The sequence below is a fragment of the Rana temporaria genome, chromosome 4 (assembly GCF_905171775.1).
Source record: "Rana temporaria chromosome 4, aRanTem1.1, whole genome shotgun sequence".
NCBI lineage: Eukaryota > Metazoa > Chordata > Amphibia > Anura > Ranidae > Rana > Rana temporaria.
In genome coordinates this window covers 113480489-113496202 of record NC_053492.1, presented here as the reverse complement: position 1 = coordinate 113496202, position 15714 = coordinate 113480489, and the positions used below count along the sequence as shown (strand labels likewise).

The 15714-nt window shown below is 42.4% G+C and overlaps 1 protein-coding gene across 11 annotated transcripts in view; it reads right to left on the bottom strand.

The window, feature by feature from the left end:
• Positions 1–15714, bottom strand: part of TRIP12 (thyroid hormone receptor interactor 12) — a 146284-nt gene that overhangs the window by 47927 nt on the left and 82643 nt on the right. For 6 of the 11 annotated variants that reach the window (XM_040348816.1, XM_040348820.1, XM_040348818.1 and 3 more), the window contains 9 exons: positions 14200–14428; positions 12736–12854; positions 12410–12614; positions 12085–12185; positions 9653–9827; positions 9370–9511; positions 8436–8627; positions 7853–8004; positions 5078–5235 (listed from right to left, as the gene is read on the bottom strand). In XM_040348816.1, coding sequence (XP_040204750.1) covers positions 5078–5235; positions 7853–8004; positions 8436–8627; positions 9370–9511; positions 9653–9827; positions 12085–12185; positions 12410–12614; positions 12736–12854; positions 14200–14428 — 1473 coding nt within the window. Of the gene's footprint in view, positions 1–5077; positions 5236–7852; positions 8005–8435; positions 8628–9369; positions 9512–9652; positions 9828–12084; positions 12186–12409; positions 12615–12735; positions 12855–14199; positions 14462–15714 lie in introns of all 11 variants that reach the window. The other 5 variants (XM_040348815.1, XM_040348819.1, XM_040348817.1 and 2 more) reach the window with 1 other exon arrangement.

Genomic DNA, 15714 nt, shown 5'->3' with positions numbered 1-15714 from the left:
TGACTCCGACAGGGAAGACTCTGAACAAGAGTTCACAGAATTTGGGGCTAACTCAGATTTACCATCTGAGACAATCCTAGACTCGCTAGGCGAACCCTTTTTTAATCCAGAGGGCATTTCTCACCCCAGATCGGGGGACTGGACACCTCTCCCTCAGGTAGCCCAGTATGTAGAACACTGGACTCGGAAGGGTTTGGATAGGGTCAATAGAAATAAACTAAGGGCAGAATGCCCGAGACCCGTCATTCCTAAAAAAGTTGCAATTACTCCCGAGATCGATCCAGTATTATTGAAATATTTAACTAAGGCTGGCAAACAAGCCAAAAAGGGCATTGAACGATCGTTTAAATCGATCCAGGATCGTATCCTAGATATGCTAGGCCCACTAACGAAAATTTTAAACCTCTCGGAACAAGCAGCCTCCACTGAGGGCACAGTTGACCTAGGTCAATTACGAGGTTGGGCTCAAAGGGCCATTTGTCTTCTAGGCTCGGCTAATACGGCCTGCGCTGTGGAACGTCGCAGGTCGATCTTAATGAAATTGGACCCGCAACTCTCCCATTTGGCAGAATCAGAACCGGGTCCCTCTGCTGAAGGTCTTCTCTTCGGAGAGGATCTTATGAAAAATATTAACAGGTTTGTTGGCCTGTTTAACAGTCTGGACAAGGCCCAGACTTCTTTAAAGAAAGCGGGCTCTGGATCCAAGGTTTTTGGTAGGGCCGGCAGAGGGAGAGGCCGATCTGCCGGTCGAAACAATTATTTCAGGGCCTACCCTAGAGCAGCCGCTCAACCTTATGCGCCCATGCACCAGCAGTACTCTCTACCAGTGGCACAACCGGCGCCATTTTTTCCTCCCAGAGGACGCCCATGGAGAGGACGCGGGGGCAGAGGCTTTCCCAGATCACGCCCATCCGCTGGTAAGTGTTCCTCAGTTTTCTTCTCACATACCGGTAGGGGGCAGACTGAAGCATTTTATCCACGTCTGGCACACGATTACGGCAGACGCTTGGATATTATCGACAGTAGCGGGTTTCAGCATAGATTTCATCTCACAGCCAACCATGCGGGGCCTCCCACACCCCATTCAGTTCTCAGAACAGTGTACTCGTCTCATAGACGAGGAAATTCAGGACCTAGCGGCAAAACAAGCCGTAGTGGAAGTGGACCCCTTATCACCCGGGTTTGTCAGCAGCCTATTTTTAGTAAAGAAGAAAGGCGGAGGGCATCGCCCAATTATAAATTTGAAAGGGTTAAACCAATTCGTGACGTACCGCCACTTCAAGATGGAAGGCATCCATCTACTAAGAGACCTACTTTCTCAGGGGGATTGGCTAGTCAAAATAGACTTGAAGGACGCTTACCTGACGATTCCCATGCACCTGTCCTCACAAACTTTTCTAAGATTCCTATGGAGGGACCGTATGTGGCAGTTTACCTGTCTCCCTTTCGGCCTGTCCTCGGCTCCATGGTGCTTCACCAAGATAATGAAGCCCGTGGTAGCTGCCCTTCGATGCAGAGGAGTACGTCTGATAATATATCTAGACGACCTCTTAATCATGGCCCATTCGAAATCACAGGCAGAACTACACAAGCAATGGGCAGTGTCACTTTTAGAGAGATTAGGTTTCCTTATCAACCTCAAGAAGTCCGTACTGTCCCCAGCTCAGGAGATGGAGTTTTTAGGTTTCACGATAGACACCAGACAGGCAGTCTTACGTTTGCCTCAGTCGAAATTGTCTCTGATTCGGAAGGAAATCAGGTCAGTTCTGAGCAAGGGACAGATATCGTTGAGAACCCTGGCACGCATTGTCGGACTATTGTCAGCCTCTATTCAGGCCATTTTTCCAGCTCCCCTACACTATCGGGCCCTTCAGCGCCTCAAAACTTTACACCTGAGACAGGGTCTAGGTTATTCGGACAAAATCTCCCTCTGTGCGGAATCAGAGAAGGAGTTACGATGGTGGCTCCATCACGCCATAGAATGGAATGGCAAAACTATCTTCAGCTCTCGACCGGATGTCATACTGGAATCCGATGCAAGCAGACAGGGTTGGGGTGCCCGTTGCGGACAAGCCTCCACAGGGGGGACTTGGTCCAACGACGAGTCATCCCTTCACATCAATGCACTGGAACTCTTGGCGGCATTCTTTGCCGTCAAAAGTTTTCTCTCTCAGAAGTCCAGATGTTGCGTTCTATTACGCCTGGACAACGTGGCGGCGGTGCAATACATCAACCACCTAGGAGGAGCAAAATCCAAGATGCTGGCGGACATTGCGTCCGACTTCTGGAATTTCTGTCTTTACAGGGAGATCCTGCCAGTGGCAGAATACATCCCCGGGGTTTCCAATTATGTGGCAGATTGGAACTCCCGTTATCTGTCAGACGCCAGCGATTGGACGCTGGACAGATCGACCTTCCTAACAATACAGGAACTTTGGGGTCCGTTCCACACAGACCTTTTCGCTTCCAGGATCAATCGACAACTGATTCACTTTTTCAGTTGGAGGCCGGATCCAGAAGCAACAGCGGTGGACGCTTTTCTCCAAGTATGGCCAAAGGGCGTGAATTACGCGTTTCCCCCCTTTTCACTGATAACCAGACTCCTCCTTCACATCATGAACCAATCTGCGACGGTGGCGTTGATCACTCCCTGGTGGCCGACGCAACCATGGTTTCCGCTAGTTCTGGGTATGTCAATCGACTACCCCAGACTTCTTCCACACTCGGTTCACTTATTGACGAATCCGTCCAAGGGTCCTCACCCCTTGCTATTGGAAAACACGTTGCCACTCCTCGCCTGGTTGGTCTCGGGATGTCGGAGACAGATCCAGACCTTTCACAATCGGCTAGAGATCTCCTCGCCGTGGCCTGGGCCCCAGGGACTAGATCGGCATATCGATCTGCCTGGGGGTTGTGGGTACGTTGGTGTGATCAACGACAGATTGATCCCATTCATGCCCCTGTTCCCTCAGTTGTAAATTTCCTTGCGGAATTTTACGAGCTGGGTAGATCATACAGTTCCCTGAACGTCTATAGGTCAGCTATATCGGCTTACCACTGTCCGGTAGACGCAGTCCCGATAGGCAAACACCCTCTTGTGTGCCGTTTACTCCGCGGCGTTAAATACAAACGCCCTCCTCGACCACGATACCACTCTACCTGGGATGTGTCCAAAATACTTCAATTGTTTTCTTCATGGGGGGACAACGATCAATTATCCTTGAAAGACCTATCCCTAAAACTCACTACCCTGTTGTGTTTAATTTCTATTAAACGTGTATCTGATGTCAGGGCCCTAGACGTTTCTAGACGACAATTTTCGCCGGAAGGGGTTAGGTTTTCGGTGGTTCGCAGGACAAAAACCAACCTGAACACAGTTTTTTACCCCTTCTTTCCAGCATATCCACGTCTTTGCGTGGTTCGTTGTCTACAGACGTACGAGTCTCTCACTTCGGCGCTCCGCGCTCCAGATTCTTCCCAATTGTTGATATCCTTTGTACAACCACATCGGCCGGTATCTTCGGCAACTCTAGCTAGATGGGTAAAGTCAGTCATGAAAATAGCAGGGATAGATATATCTCTTTTTGGAGCTCATTCCACCAGAGGTGCCATGGCCACTAAGGTGGTTACATCAGGGGGATCTCTATCAGATCTCTTACTGGCGGCGGATTGGTCTTCAGAAGTGACCTTTCGTCGATTTTACTTTAGGCCGGAAGATCATGTTTCTTTATCTGTTCTCACCGACTAGCTGGTGGGATAGACCTAAGGTTTTTTCTCTGGGAAAAAATTGTATGTATGATAAATATGTGAGTATTTCAGGAGGTTCACACATGTATAGCTTTGAACTTGCAAGATATGAGCCTCCTGTCTGATGTATAATTCTAGATTTTCCTAGTATGGGACGGAAAATATTGATTATATGAAGACAGGAGGCGAGTATCTTCCCTCCCTACCCACCCTATTACGGTTTTTTATCTTCTTTTTTTGCAGGATACTGAATATCATCCCAGATTCTTGGGACAGTTGTTGAAGCGATTCCTGTGTTTCCCGTTGAAACGAAATCGTGGTTAAGTTTCCCGGTTGGAGTCCCGTTGACTACATGTTGATCTCCAGGCTGCCTACGCTGACGTCGACGCAGGTTTGACCGGCTGGTCGAAGAATTGTGGTGCTGTTTCTTCCTCGAAGTAGTCCGGTGTTGGGCATTCGCTTACAAGAAAGAGGAGGATCTTTAGCAGGACAGTCCTAGTTATAGGCTCAGACCCCTAAGGGGAGGGGACTAGACGGACGCTGGGACTGATGGGAAATGTAGTTTTTAAGTTCTTTTTAATGTAAAAATGTTTCTGCTATGAGCATTAAAAGGAAAGATTAATGCAAGATACTCGCCTCCTGTCTTCATATAATCAATATTTTCCGTCCCATACTAGGAAAATCTAGAATTAATCAAGCTGCACCATTTTCAAGTAGCTGCCTGTCATCTACTTTCACTTATGGACTTTTTTGCACGTTGATTTATTCACATATGTATGTGTTTCCCCAATTGGGGGCTGTTATCCACAATTGATTATATTTGATTACTAATCAATTTTGTCATTTTTTGATTACTCACTCATCACTGTAATAGTCATTATTGTTATGTATTCACTTATGTGCTAGCGCCTCCCATCCTTCACTTGGGTATCATGCACACGGCTGTACAGTGTGCAGAGCCTGTGTAATGACATACCTAGGACCTGCTGCTGCGGCGGATCTAGGATCGGGTCTCCCGGTGGGACGGGAGGCCCGTCAGAGCGGCGAAAGGGGGGGGGGGATGTCCCCTCCCGCTCCTCCGGCATAACAACCAAGCGGCTTTTAGCCGCATCGGTTGTTATGTTTTGGATAGCCGATCGCCCTCTCTAAACAACGGTACCGGGATGATGCCTGGCATCATCCCGGTATAACCCCCGAACGCCGCCTCGTTAATCGCGCGATAAAAAAATTGACGGCGTTAACATGGGTTTGCGTTAACGCCGTTAATAGCGCGTTTAACTGACAGCACTAATTTAGATAAAATAAAAAAAAAATTAAATTGAAGACTTACCTCTGACCACAAGATATCTTTCAATTGCTTGCACAAGAGCCAGAGGGTCAATTTTTACAGGTCCACCTTTCCATTGCTTTACATTGGTACAGTCAGGATGTCTCTGAAGCTGACACTTCAGCTGATGTGTATTGAAAAACTTCAGAGCCTGCGACCCCCTGAAAAGATTTAATTTTTTTTAGCAATAGGATTTAAAATAAATTGCACATTCTATATACAACTATATTCCATTTTGTATGCTTTGCCTATGAATTGTACACTACACTCATTGTGCACACAGCACCAATAATGTTTTGATTACGTTACATAGTTAGTCAGGTTGAAAAAAAACACACACAAACTCCATCTAGTTCAACCATAAAAGTAAAAAAGATCAAACAATCCCATCTACCCAATTCTATACCCACAGTTGATCCAGAGGAAGGTGAAAAACCCCAGCAAAGCATGATCCAATTTGCTACAGCAGAGGAAAAAAATCCTCCCTAATCCCCAGAGAGGCAATCGGATTTTCCCTGGATCAACTTTCCCTATAAATGTTAGTACTCAGTTATTTTATGTACATTTAGATAAGTATCCAGACCTTTCTTAAAGCAATCTACTGAGCTGGCCAAAACCACCTCTGGAGGGAGTCTGTTCCACATTTTCACAGCTCTTACTGTGAAGAAACCTTTCCGTATTTGGAGATGAAATCTCTTTTCCTCTAGATGTAAAGAGTGCCCCCCTTGTCCTCTATGATGACTGTGAAGTGAATAACTCAACACCAAGTTCACTATATGGACCCCTTATATTTGTACATGTTGATCATATCTCCTCTTCTCATTCTTTCAAGTTCTGATTAGAAATTAGGCTTACTATGCAATGCCCCTTGTTACCATGAAACTACAATTGTAATATTAATGTGATGCCTCAGTAATCATACATTAAAAAAAAGTTAAATTGCGTTGAATATAAAAACAGAACAGTGATTTGGAAAGATGCCAAGTATCTTTTTGTGTCTGTTCCCTACAACAGTACTTCTATTAAAAGGTTACTAAACCCAGGACCCTGCATTTACTATAGCTGGTCTCCCACAATACACAACATGTAAATGCAATAATTTTAGTAACTATAAACTGCTAAATACCTTTTCCCATCAGCAGTATATAGCAGTCTTGTGACATTTATCAGTGTCCGGCCCAGCACTGGTTAAAGCTTGTAGGAGTTTTCATTCTCCTCTGACTGTCCTATGAGGCTGCATGACTACTAACCCTATATCTGGACAGTGCCAATTGGCCCTGTGCTGATCACATGCACCCTCACAAAAAACAAACTCTAGCAATACACACCAAACTGTGTATGTGCAGAGTGCCTCCTAGGGCTCTGTTCTATCAGCAGATGGATTGGGGACAGTAGAAAGGGAGGATCAGAAGACAGGATCAAAAAGCCTTTTTACACAAAGCAAAGGATTAACCCCTTGGGTTCCACAGTGAACATAACAAGTGTGATTGCAGGATATACAGGCTGATTTTTACTGTTGTGGGTTTAGAAAGCCTTTAATTTGGAACCACTAGTTAATAGGATAGGAGTTGCCTATCGATAACATTTCCAGAACAAGGAGTAGGAAAGGGATTAGGAATAGTAACAAGTTTATTTTACAAAGCAACAATCTAATACTACAACCAATTCCACTACTGCCATCAGCTCATTCCTCACATGTATTACCTTTTGTATCTCTTGCTCATCTCTATTAGATTGTAACCTCTCACAAGCAGGACCCTCCTAATGCGCTTTAACTGAATTGTATTACAACTGTACTTTGTAACACACTGCACAAACAGTGACATAAAATTCCTGTATAACAATACAAAAATGCAGTAACCCAGAACAGCCAATAAGATTTCACTTTCCTGAAGTCAGATGAGTGTATAATGAATTTTGATTGTTTGCCATGTGCATTGCCCTTTCGCCTCCCCACCTCAACAAGCTTTTATGAAGAGCTGAGAAACATCTGTGCTACTCAAGTTAATCCACTAATGGAATCTTAAAGTAGTTGTAAAGCCACTTTGTTTTCTTCATACAATACAATGTGCCCAATGTATGCGTTTTATACAAGAAAAAAAGAAATGCAATTTAATACCTTATTTTAGATTTCTGCTCGGCACTCACATGACCGCCTGCTGCTGTCCTCCCCGATCTGACAGCTACAGCAGGAAGGGCTGAGAAACCCCCACTGACATCAGCCAGGAGTGGAGGAGAGCGGTGGGTGTCACGTGAGCACCGAGCAGTGCTCTAAAATAAGGTATAAGCGGCATATTTTTTTTATAACACATACAGTGGGGTGCATAATGTTATGGAACATAGGGTATTGTATGAAAATAGCCAAATCATTTTAGTAGGAGGGGGATGGGCAGTCACTGACAGGCAAAGAAGGGGAGGACAGAGGAGACACAGTTGACGACGGAGGCACGTAAACTGACCACTGTGCCAGGGCTCAGCAGCCATGATAAGCCGTGGTCAATTTACAGAAGGGAGGACAGCACCAGGTAGGATCCGATCCGCCAGGTATTTTAGATTATACATGGGGCCAAATTACACAGAGAAAGCAATGTGGTGTTATTCAAACAGGATCCATTTTTTTTTTTTTTTAGGGCAAGACCGCTTTAAGTCCAGCAATAGCGGCAAAACACCTGGAAAGAGACTTGAAAAGGGGAGCTGAAGATTATTATTACACCAGCCCCCTAGGGGAGCTTTAATTTCATGAGTAGGGTGATGTTTATATTTTACAGATACACGTACCTGCTCCCTGTCCCATTTCCACTGGGAAAATCATGCACTTTGACTGGGAATTGCTCCATCTGACTGAGGCAGTTGTTCATCTTGTGCACTAGTGCAAGCAAATGGCCACTTTCTGTTGGATCTACTCTTCCAATTGGTTCTTCTCCAGGAAGCTGGAAAAGAAGACGTAATTATACATGATTTCTTTAGTGCTATCTAAAATGTACCAAAAAATTTCACTGAACTCTCTCATACTCTGTTGCAGCCGCTGATATTCTGCAAAGTTCAGCTCCTCCAGGTATTCCTGCCCTACAGAGGAGTCTTGGCGAGGTAGTGCAGCTTCCACATATATCTGCCATAATGTGCAACAAAACCCTCCATTTTTAACGTGAATTGTTAAGTCAGGGTCAATTGTTTTTTGCAGACAAACTGTTAAAAACGAAGCCAAGGCCTATTTTGGCTGAAACTAGTTAGTGAGGTTGCGACATATGTTTTTTTTTACCCCTTTATTCAATAAAAGTTAATACAGTGCTGGGTTTCACCACATAGCTGATCCTGCGTGTATATACTGCAGTGGAAGTCAAATAGTTATTTGGTTACTTACTGGGGAACCAAAAAAGACGTGAAGGAACCTCTTCAGCCGGATATCTCTGCTTACAATATCCTTTTCACTTTTGGATGTCAGATACAAGAGTAGCTGTTTCACAAACCCACTGTGCTGGATTTCAAATGAGGAAACATCAGACTCGGAGACTATGCTACGGATTTCTACAAGGCACTCAACACCACCATCCACCTGCAATTATGTGTAAAAATAAAAAAAAAGTTAGTGTAGGGGTACCAAGTTACCAGAAACCATGCACAAGCACAAAAAAATAAAAATAAATAAAAAAAAAGATACAGAACATTAAAAAGATAAAAATTATACAATGCTGTGGCAGCGAAAATTGAGTGTGCAAGCCATTGCCACTGGTAAAAAAATCAATGTTTGCAATAATTATTCTAACATTTGTTACCCTCAATAAGTAATGAGTGACTTTTCGCACTTGGTATTCTTTACAGGACCCCTGAAAGATATGGTGCACATCTGATTTTAAGTAAAAATGTTCCAGTTCAGTTACACTTTTAACGCTAATGACTGAACTGGAGTCTGTCCTAAATCGAACAAAAAAGGCAATTGGAAGAAATCTTTTTGGGCCTCACCCAAATGCATGGAATAAACCATTAAAACTACAGCCTGCGTCAAGTCTTTGGTATCTACCTCCCCAATTTCATTTGTTTTCCATAGGTTTCCACACACGGTCACAATTAGGATGTTTATTGAGCCTGGTCAGTACGTATATATTTCCCAGTCATTTGAGCAGTGACAGGATACTGTATAAGTTAAAGCTGAACATATTAGGAGTGACTACTTGGTAAACACAAATTATTAATTTGTTTATATGCTGGAAAAAGCAATAGCAAACACTTGACTCTTAGGCAACCACAACTTGCAATGATTAAAAGATGTCATATTCTTATTAGTGGAGTTTAAGTACCTGAAGATTGAGCTGTTCTGTGGCGTTGCAAAGTCTCTGTAGTACATTAAGTGCAGGGTTGCTGCCATCCATATTCTCAGAACTAAAATATCTTTCCACAAACTTATGCGCCTGCTCCTTTATCCAGCCACGTATTCTCTCTCTGGGTGAAAAGAGAAAAATACAAGGATCAAAAAAAATATTAGGTTACAGAATGAACGAACATGACATCAAATCTAGATGTTGAAAAAGGGATGCCACTGTACATCTTAGGATGTATTAAAAAGGTATAGGTCTACTGTACCTGTTATTTGAGATGGTGTCTTTGGAAGCCGTCCTTGCCAACCCGCTTACACCGGCTGTTCTCGCTGGCTCAATATTGTTGCTATTTGACTGTGTGCTCAACCTGCCCCAGGTTTTAGGGTTTAAGCTGGCCAAAAATGAGGATTTTGGAGACTGTGTGGCTGTTGGGCTTTTTGCTGAAAATATTATAGAAAAAAAATTAAAACAAGAAAAAAAAAAAAAAACACACAAACACAGAAAACCAATTAAGCCAAAAATCTGCTACACGTGTATCTGGAACATAGTGTGTGTGTGCGCGCAGCATTACTCTCTAGCACTGAGCACATAATTATTTGGTAGTTTACATATAGGTAGGGCTGCAGGATAAAATGAGAATCACAATATTTTGCTTAGAAGATCACGATTTTTGGTGCAACATCTTTCACAATATACCAAAAAATTGGGCTCACTTTACAGTTTAGTTTGTTTTACATTCGTTGAAGTGTATGTTTGCTTTGAAAGACTGCTGCGCAAATACAGTTTGACATGAAATATTGCAAGGACTGCCATTTTATCCTCTAGGGCAGGGGTGTCCAAACTTTTTTCAAAGAGGAGCAGATTTAATGAAGTGAACATGCGCGAGGGCCGACCAAAAATCCATCATACGCACTGCGATTGCCCAATATCACAAAGAATTAAGTTATAATAAATACCTTGAATTCAGAACTAATATCACATTTAAATTCATGCAGGATAACATGGTTAAAACAAAATATGTCATATACAATCTCACCAAACTCTTGAAAAGAAGAAAAAGAAGAAAAAGAAGAAGAAAAAGAAGAAGAATCACCACTGAGCAATGTTTTGAAACCCCTATAGGCTTTCTGCAAAAAGCATGTTATGTGGCCCTTTTGTCCCAACAACCTTGCATCTGATCTGCCAATTTAGGAGATCTCCAGTGGAGTATTCACAGAGTGCAGTTAAGACTGGATGGGGATTGGCATGTCCCAATACAGGAACTGCTATAACCAGGGCACTGAACCTGTAGCTGTGTCTCTGTAGATGATGGCAGCAACGTGCTTTGTGCATTTTCAGCTGAAAAGGTGGGTGGGAATTAGGCAAGCCAGAAGGCTGAAAGGGAAAGCCTGTCTTACCTTATCCATTACACTGGGCCCATTAGAGGTTCAGGCTTTACTCATCACAATGGGCATACCCCCAAATGGGTCTCAGGGTCTGGGAACCATAGAGATGGACTACAGCTCTGGAAATGCACAGCATCCTGACGCTAAATTACACACATTTCACTTCATGCCAAAGTGAGCCTTTAACACAGGATCCAGTGCTCAAAGCAACATTACAGGACAACCTCACAATGTGGGGTCTGGTTGCAGTCTACAATGTACACATCGAGGGCTGCCAATGTGAAAACTGCTAGGGCAATAGGCAGTCAGATCTTGCTAGAAGTGTCGGCATTGTTCTGCTGAATGGTATAAAAAGAATAACTTCTCTCTCCCCCTTATTTTCTTCCTCTCTCTCACGCTTCCTATTCGTTTTTCCCTTGTGTTATTCCAGTTTTATTTTATTTCTGTGTTCCCGATTTTAGTTTTATTTCCCACAATTTAGTGGATTACTCCACGCCTTACCCTCTGAACAATAACGCTCAGGTTCTCTATGCTGACCCCCGGCCTGGGCCGGAGGGCTATTAATGCCTGATAATTCCCACTATCGAATATGTTTTTAATGTGCACTTTTTAGCTGTGCCATGTTTATTGTTTATATCCCCTGCATGGGATTATTGTAGTTCTGATTTCTTAAAAACTTCTAATAAAAAAAATTGTAACAGAAAAAGAATTACTTCTGCAGAAGTTCATCATCTAAAGACAGTTTTTGCAATCACCTGAAGGTAGCTTGCATGATGTACAGTTAAGATAAAATATTATTGCCCTCCTTGAAAAATATTGCATTTATTTAGCTCAAGCTGGTCTGTTAAAACTGCTAACTTAAATCTGAACTCCAGGCAGATATAAAATGCAGTTCTGCATTTTCTTTTTTTATACAAGTACCCAAAACAAAACACCACCTTAAAAAAGGTCCATGCACACTGGGCTTAAAAAAAACGTCCGTTCCCTTAGCAAAAAAAAGGCTCATGTGTATAGGCGTTTAGCGTTTTTTTTTTTTTTTTCTGCCAGAAAACCTCTGAAAAATGCAAACCAGAAGGGTTTATTTATTTTGCCTCTAAATCATGTGCATGGACACAAGATAAAATATAACTGCTTCTTCAGGCAAATGACAAAACTCCCGTAGAAGCAGAGTTTTTTTAAATCCAGTGTGCATGGACCCCAAATGTAGAAAAAAATAAAGAATCAATGTTATACAATATCTGTTAAAAGAAAACAAAAAAAAATATAGGACATCTTAAAACCAGGACAGTAATAAAAACAAATAAGCATGTACCTTGATTGTCAGCTTTATCTTCATCTCGAGGAGGGGAGTACTTGGGCCTCCTTGGCCCACGTTTAGGCAGTCTTTTTCTTTTTAAGACGTCACTAAGTCGCCTATGGGGCAAAAGAAGTATTTAATATAAAAAGGAAAGAAAAAAAAAAAAAAAAAAAAAAAGGAAAACCAGCGTTTCTCTCAACATGTTATTTCTCAATCCCTTGCCTAGATGGTGGGAAAATGCCAATGTAGAACGGTTTCTTGCATATCGAATGAGTACAAATACAACAATTTCATAATCTGAATTTGCTAGTTGGAAAGATGATTGACAAGCTTCTCTTACCCTTGTGGGCTGAGGTCTAGCGAGTCATCTCGGTGCTGGAGGCTGGGTGAACCAAGGTCAGCAGCTGCATTCCCAGCTGCACTGCTAGTTCCAGTATTGATGGTTGCGGCACTGGCTAGAGAGCCAGAGCCATTGGTGCAGACCTTTGGAGGGCTTGTTAACAGCGTCTCAGATTCAGCCAAATTCTTCACTTGGTGCATCACACCTGGGAGAGAGACAGTGTTCAGTACAAAAATATGCAATACAGGAGACCTACAGTTAAAGGATTATAATTTAAAAAAAGAAAAACACCACCACACACACGGATCAGATATAATTATTCATACCTTCTCTCCTGAAAAACACACTGAATATGTCTGGCAATTTCTGCATTAATATCTCTGCCATCTGAAGAGCTCCAACCACAATTTTGAGGTCTTGGCTTGACAACATAGAAGCAATATGACTGAAAAGGAAAAAATAAAAAATAAATTGTTAAACACAACCAGAACAAATCTAAATAGGGCTCATTCTCATACTGATCGGCTCTGAAAGCAGCACATCTCTAGGTTGAAAATACGTTTTAAATAGGGGGGGGGGGGGGGAGTGGAAATAAAGATATAACCAGGGATTGTAATATTCTGCACTACAAATAGGGCTGGTTCCTACAGCCAACACAGATATTTGACATCAAAGATCAATATTAGAGCTCACCCTTTAGGTGTACTACATTTCTCAAAGGAATATCCAGGTGGGTAATCAACCCAGCACAATTGTAATGTTAAAAACAATTAGACCCCCTTTCACATCTGGGCGTTTTTCAAGCGCTTTTTGGGCTAAAAAGGGCACCTGCAAAGCGCCTGAAAAACTGCTCCCCTGCACGGGCAATGTGCTGGCATGACATTAAAAAAAACTCCTGCAAGCAGCAAATTTGGAGCAGTGAAGGAGTGGTGTGTACACTGCTCCTGCCCATTAAAATGGATGGGCAGCGCGGCCGAAACCGCCGGCAAATCGTCACTTTGCAGGTGGTTTTTAAACCCTTTTCGAATGCTAGCGGGAGTTTAAAGCTCCCCACTACAGGCGAAATACCCCCACAAAACTGATGGTAAATCGGCGCTTAACCGCTGACGCGCCAGTGTAAAAGCAGCCTTATAATTAAAGGATCACTAAAGGAAAAAATTTTTTTAGCCAAATAGCTTCCTTTACTGCAATTTTTTTTTCCTTTAGTGACCCTTAAAAAAAAAAAAAAAAAAAAAATGGAAACGATCTATATGGCAAAGGCTGTGAAACATCAATAGCAATCCACATTTTTAAAAGACAGCGAACTGATGTGAAAAGTGGTAGGCGGCACAGAGTTACAATTTTTTTAGGCTTCATTCACACTGGCATGCGAGTATTTTCTGCAGTTTCTTGCTGCCAGAGATCGTAGATCCTGCATAAAATACATACCTAAAGTGCTTGCAGCTACATGCATTTAGTCACGTACAAATCAAATGACTTTACACTTGTATGCATACATAAGTTTGCATGTATTTCTACACATACATGCATAAATCCTGCATATATGTACTAGAAAAAGCTGTGCCCTACTTTGTAGACACAGCTGTGTGCGGCCCCTTTGATCCTTTACTTCTGCATGTAGCACTATTGGAAACAAAGAGGCCATACATTTTAGATGCCCATGTGAATGAGCTCTTAAGAGCCAATTGTTTATTGAAAAACAAACACGCCATCAGTGCTAAAAGAAACAGAAATGATCATTAATTGACTACCACTAAAAAAAGAACATCTCTGGAAAGGTTTCTTCCTACCTGGACACAGCATGGTTCTTTAAAACATCTTTTAGGAGTTCAGCATCAGCAAAATAAATGATCCTAAGGATTGCTCTAAGGCACTTGTGTCTGACAGCAGGCCCCGCAGAGGAGCTGTACACTTCATAAAGCACTCCAAACAAGGTCTTAATAAAAGATTTGGCCAGCTCTGGGTCTTCTTTCATCAGCTGCGCTCTGGCGTCATCTCTTTTTAGCTCAGAATGTCCACCTGGAAGCAAAGCTACTCCGTCAGGAAAGCCCACTGCAGCAAAAATGATATCTCAAAATATACACACACACACACAGAGCTATATATACAAACACATAATCTATACATACATTATGTTTACATTACTGCACGCCTACTGTATGGGTGTATAGTGAAGATAAGGAGACCATACCTTTGGAGGATAGAAAATGAACCTCAGTAACTCACCAACCACCAATATATCAGTTCTGGCTAAACGAATAATGAAATAGTCAAATATTTTTTTACTGCACTTTGATGGCAGCTTGGTCTTCCTTTTGGACTCGATCACACCAAGTACGCCGAGTTGCACTGATCAGTGTTGATAAACACAGGTTTAATGCAAGGGCATGTTCGAAAACAATTATGTCCTGGGTCTGCGTTGTCTAAAAACACAGCATGTCTGCTAATTTTTTTGCAGCGCAATGAGCAAACACATGTAATTTCACTTCTCTGCAAAAAATTCAAGTGTCATTTTGTGACATTTCAATAAGGTCCCTTTCACACTAATCAGTTTTACTTCCATTTTTGCCTTACCAAAACCTAAAGAAAAATGCATGACCTTTAAAAGCCTATGGAACTCTACATACCAGTCAGTTGTGTTTTTAAAAGCCATGCATGCTGCATTTAGGCGCGGTAAAGAAAATGCGTTAAAAAGGCACTTTCGCCTTTTAAGTCGCACGTCTTTTTTCCACAGGAGCAAAATGCACCGGAAGCAGGGCAAATACGCATATGCGTTTTTACAACAGAACAGTGTGAAAGCAGCCTAAAGTTAAATAAACACTGAACAATACATCACACTACTACTTAACACACACCAGTGAGCATGCGCTACATGGACCATAAGGCGCTCCTGCATGTGTGAACAAGGTCCTTAGAGTTGCACTGTTAACTTGGCCCGTGTTTTAGATTGCTCAGGTGTGAATGCAAAGCATGTTCCTGGTGATTTTGAAGCAGAAAAAAAGCTCATGATGAATGAGAGCTTAAAGTTTAACAAAGAAAACAAAATCCCTGTTATAATACAGTATTATATTTATTACATATAACAATTCATATAACAATATTGCAGCCAACCATTTTTGATGCTTTATTTTTGGTTTAAACTCAGCACTGAAGAATCCAATTTAAAGGATTGCCTACGAGTAGATTGGGGAGCTCCATTTGCCATAAATCACTGTTTGTACTCTGCTAGCATATCTCATTGTCAGCTTTAGCCCAGGTTCACACTGGGCTGCGGGAGTGAAGCCGTGCGAGTTCAGCTGAACACG